The sequence below is a fragment of the Cariama cristata genome, unplaced genomic scaffold (assembly GCF_000690535.1).
Source record: "Cariama cristata isolate BGI_N322 unplaced genomic scaffold, ASM69053v1 scaffold1244, whole genome shotgun sequence".
NCBI lineage: Eukaryota > Metazoa > Chordata > Aves > Cariamiformes > Cariamidae > Cariama > Cariama cristata.
The window spans coordinates 27960-32973 of NW_009613272.1; the positions used below are offsets into that span (position 1 = coordinate 27960).

A 5014-nucleotide genomic window follows, 5' to 3' on the forward strand; every position below is an offset into this window, starting at 1 on the left:
AAAATTAATCTTATAAAATCTGAACATACAATATTTCATTCACAGAATGGGTTTTTTTCCTATGTTCTGACTGATGCCTTTTGCATAAGTTGTCCCGTTTTTAACCTCTCAACGTACGCTTAATTTGTGCCTACTGCTATGCCTTCAGGTAGGCTGGCAGGAGGAGGAGAACCAAAGCTGGGCTCATTTTGAAACTTCATTAAGAAACAATAAATGTAAACAATTAAGAAGATTCCTCTAAGATCAAATGAGAAGTTAATTGGCTGATCTGAATTACATGGCATGGAATAAGTGCTAGTTCCAGCTGTGACTCCTGAATTCTTCGGTGTTCAATACCATACAAATAAAGGTACAATACTAGCCAAAGAAAGAGGCGATTGCCGATTAATGATGTACGAGCAATATTCCACACGGAGGGAGCAGGCTTCTAAAAAACTGGGAAGAACACTTACTCCCCTCTCCGAAAGGTTTTGTTTTTTGGATGAATACATTCTTTTTGCTTTTTAAGATGACAGTGACAGAAAGCTGATATGAAAAGGTTAAACTAAAGCCTGTTTCCTCGTAAGGAAATACAAAGTGAAAACAAACCTGAATAAAACTGCCCCCCCTCAACAATTTAGTCCTCTTTCCCAAAAGGTCAACCTTACCCGATTCAGTTCTGTAAACAAAGTTATGGCTCTCGTGATGGTTTCAAAGGTAAAGCAGAACAAACTGAAACACAAAAAAATTAAAACCAACCCAAAAGGAAGGAGGCAACAGTGATCTGAGGTAGGCCACCACCAAAATGATGCTTCAAATCCATATGGAGTTCTGGGATCATTTGAAATCCCTTAAAAGGAGAGAGCTAAGGTCTGCTGCTTTAGCAACAGATGTGGAAAAAGCAGTTCAACAAAAAAGACCTGGTGATGGCAAGGAAAATTAATCTTCTAATAAAATTTTACATCTACACCTACATTTTCTGCAAGTAAAAAAAAAAAAGAAAACCTTTAGTTGCTATATTGACAGTCTTAACATAATGACCAGAGGGCCTCTATAGCTATAAAAATAATTCTCTTTCCACCAAACGAGCTAAAAAGTATGAAGATGTACTCCATGTCAAAGAGCAAGGGAACAAAAAAAGCTCCTTTTGTGGCACTAAGCACTGACAGATCAAAGGAATTATCCGAGTGAAACCTTTCCATCTGCCCCTGACGGTTCTGACCCTGCAGCTGACCGCGTTTGGCCACCTCGCGTCCAGCCTGGGCCATCTCTCGGGTGCGGACTGGGGCTCCAAGTAACGAAGGACACTTAAAAGGCTCCCATGATCAAATGCTTTACATGAAGAAACTCACGTAACAAAAAACCATAAATAAAAAAATTCTCAACTGAAAAACCCCAGCTGCTTCAAGCCCTACTCGTTCAGTCCAAACCTCCATACAGTTATTTGTGCAAAGGAATTACTACATTTAAAAGCTAATTTATTTAAAAGGACACTTATTCACTATTCCGCTACCACTTCATTTCCTCCTTGAAATTACCTCCTACTCTAGTGATTTAAAGTTATTGTTCAGTTTATGGATAATATTCTGATTGACTGTCATGCTCTCAAAAGGTGCCTGTGCATTTCGATACTCTTGAAAGCAAGTGTCGGTAAGTATACAGGTATACAACAATTGCCTGGGATTTCTCCATTCACACTGTACAGGAGTATACATAAATACATACAGTATATGGCTGTACTAATTAACAGTTGCATATTCAGCCCGTATAATTTCGACAGCTAAACGAAAGGTGCAATTCGGAATGGGGCTTTTTTTTCCTTGATTCCATTGTAATGATGAATATAAACCTTCATTTTTAGCCTGGTGCAGCATATAGGCAGTGTTAATTTACCCTTTAATATAAAACAATTCTTTGAACGGCAATTCACTAAAAGCAGTTTATATAAATCAAGTCAATTAGGTTTTGGCAGTTTCTTTGGACACAGTCAAAACGTCTCTCGGTTGTTTAAACATCCCTGTTTTTATTTAAATAATGTTTTTCATAATAGGGTTAACAAATTAGGACTCACACTTACCTGTAACAAGCTCCCGAAGCCCAGAGCGACATACCAGCCATCCTCGCAGTTCACACCACTATACACTTTGAACTATGGACCCAACAGCCAAAAATTGTTGCACTTCACTACTGGTACTGGCCTCATTGCCGTAAGTATCACACGTATAGAAGTTGCATATAAAAAGAATGACAACAAAGTCAAGCTGTTAGAAGTCAAACTTGTAGAAAAAGGAAGATTCTGTTATAGCTGATCTAGTTCTGTTTAGTGTCCTCTCAGAGAATATTGCCAGTTTAAAGTCTGTATCTCGGGGTAGATTTGAGTTTTGCAACCTGGGAGGCCAAAGGAAATGCCTGTCACTCAACATCTGCTTTGTCCACTTTACCTCGCCCTCAAGCAAGACGTTCACAACGCCCCGCGAACCTTCATCTGGCAGACCCCCAGGCTGTCTTCGTTTCCCTGATGGAACCTGCTTACAAAGCACACGTTGCTTTTGGTTTGTACAGTTTCTCTAGTTGAAAGCGGAGCAGAAGGGAAAACTCGCATGTCACCATGGTCATTCTTCATGGTAAAAGAAGGAAGGAGTGATGAGCAACACTATTATGTCTTGGTATGATATGTCAGGACAAAAAAAAAAGAAAAAAAAGAAAATCAAACTGCTTCTAGCTGCATCTTAAAGACGCAACAACTGGAAACACAATTTCACCTGATGCTATCAATGAAGGCTTTCAACTCAGTAGAGATCACTGAAACCGCACCTTCGCTCCAACCAGAACAGCGGCCGAGCTACCGCCTCCGAGTGCTGTCCTCCATAACCGTTATGTGGCACGTTAACCCCACTGCGTTCAACTTTTGCTTTCCAGAGACCAAGGGAGCGTGACCTCTCAGAGCCTGGAACGCAGAAGTCTGGCTCGTTCCCTGAATGAGCCTCCTGGGTTACAGCACCATGCAGTGGGGCCAGGCAAATGCTTCAATTGCACGTTCCCATTTTTAAACAGGAAAAATTAAAACAATACAAAGAGCGCGTGCTGGATTTCTATGGTATTTTCCAGGTGAAACCTGGCTGCTCATCACAATACTGAATATGTTTTCTAGTTCTCAGATACCAGGGCCTCGCTTCTACCCAAAGAGTTCTCTGTTTATTAACAAATAAGTTATTATTACAAGTCATAGCTCATCCTTTTCCATCATTTCAAATGCTTCTATATCTTCATTCCAGTCTGCTAATATGGATTCCATAGGTTGGACTTTGTTATCCCAGTTAACTTTGGAATTTGACTCTGTCTCAGTCTTTTGTTCCTGAGGCTGGTTATCCCCCTGTGTACACGCTGGCTCCGGAGCGCTAGCCTCATCGGTTCCAGGGATGTAGGAATCCTGATTTGAAATGGAAACGCTGTCACTGACTGCATTAGCAGGAGATAAAGAATCAGAGTCAGTAACATCAGAGTTTTCTCCTTCTTCAGGCTCCTCACTGACCACACCAACATCCTGAGATGCTGAAGTAGCTTCTTCTGAATTCTGTTTATATGAATCGTTTTCAGATAATTTCTGGTCTATATTCTCCATTTCCAAGTCTTTGAGAGGGGAGAGAAAAACAAAACAAAACACGTTTTGAAAAAAACAACAACCCACCTAGGAAGGCAGCATTTTATTATGTATTTCAAAAGCAAGATCACTTCCCTTGGCCTTATTTCCTCAAGGAAGTGCAGACTTCCCATTGATATGACAATTTAATGTTATTAAAGAACTTATTTTACAGAGCAAAGGGAGGGAAGACATTTAAACACATTTTAAATGAGGGCAAACCATACAGCGAGATTAGTTTTGGTTCCTCAAACTTGAAGTGACTTCTGGGCCAGTGCTAGTTAGCATTCTTCAGCCTTAAGCTAATACCCGCTGTGTGCACTAAACTTTAATACCAGATTTTACAGCACTCCCAGATCCACCAGGATCCCGCATGTACGCAAGGGGGAGTGGGATAGAGCTTCCTAAGTTTACTGAACTGTGAATTCAAGAGAGAGCCAAAGCCGAAGGCTCCCTCATCACACCCCGCTCACATATGTAACCCAACGAACCCAACTCACACACACAGCTCAAGTACCCGTTTGGCTTTACAACAGCTGTCCAGTTTAACCATGCAGATTTCTGTGGAGTTCGGTGCTTATAGCTAGGATACAGGACTCTAATATTTCAAGACTTCTAGGGAGTTTAACTGCAGATGCCATTTTTAACACAGGATACTTACTGCTGTCAATAATGTAGTTTGGAATCATTTTACCTTTAAAGATTGTTGCTGGGATTCCAAACGGAAGCACGAGGAGGGGGGAAGAAGCAGATACGGATTACAAATTCTCAAATGCAGAGCTATCTTTTGTATTTAGTATTTCATTAGAGCAGCTTAACCATAGTTACAAACAGAAGGAATTTGTAAGCAGCTACGAAGAAACAACACTAGCTTTCGGCATATCACCTTTGCAAACGTGCAGAAAATAAACGCTGTCGCTGGTTTACTAGAGATACTTGCTCTTACACACTCTGCTTGGACAAAGCAGGGCTACGAGGGAGGCTTACAAAAGGAAAACCTAGAATTTTCTGTCACATGCAAACCTTTTAAGTGGGAATGTATTAGCTTGCAATTTTCTTGTATTATACAAGAAACACTGCAAAACATCTGAGGTCAGCAGCCTTATTTCTCATGATAACCACTTCTCCTTAGATAGGCAAAATAGTTGTAACAGTTGTCTCTTTCCTTTTGGGTACCAAGAATGTCACGGGGGAGCTTGGTAAGAGAGGCGCATTTACAATGTAGGGCACTGAAAGCACTTACGCTATTCCTGACACTACTTCAAAGCAGACTATGACAAAAAGGGTTCAAAAGGAATCCAGAAGGCTGTATTTTCTCGTTAGTCAAACTGACATTTAACTTACAAACAGCATTTCTGGATGTTAATGTCAACTTGCGGGGGCGGGGGGGCGGGG

The 5014-nt window shown here is 40.8% G+C and overlaps 1 protein-coding gene across 1 annotated transcript in view; it reads right to left on the reverse strand.

Annotated features, from left to right (window-relative positions):
* Positions 1-3004: 3004 nt before the first annotated feature.
* EDEM3 (ER degradation enhancer, mannosidase alpha-like 3) overlaps positions 3005-5014 on the reverse strand; it is a gene marked incomplete at its 5' end in the record, with an annotated part of 26118 nt that continues 24108 nt past the window's right edge. The window contains one exon of the mRNA XM_009698939.1: positions 3005-3609. Within this exon, the coding sequence (XP_009697241.1) occupies positions 3203-3609 (407 nt within the window). The remainder of the gene's footprint in view (positions 3610-5014) is intronic.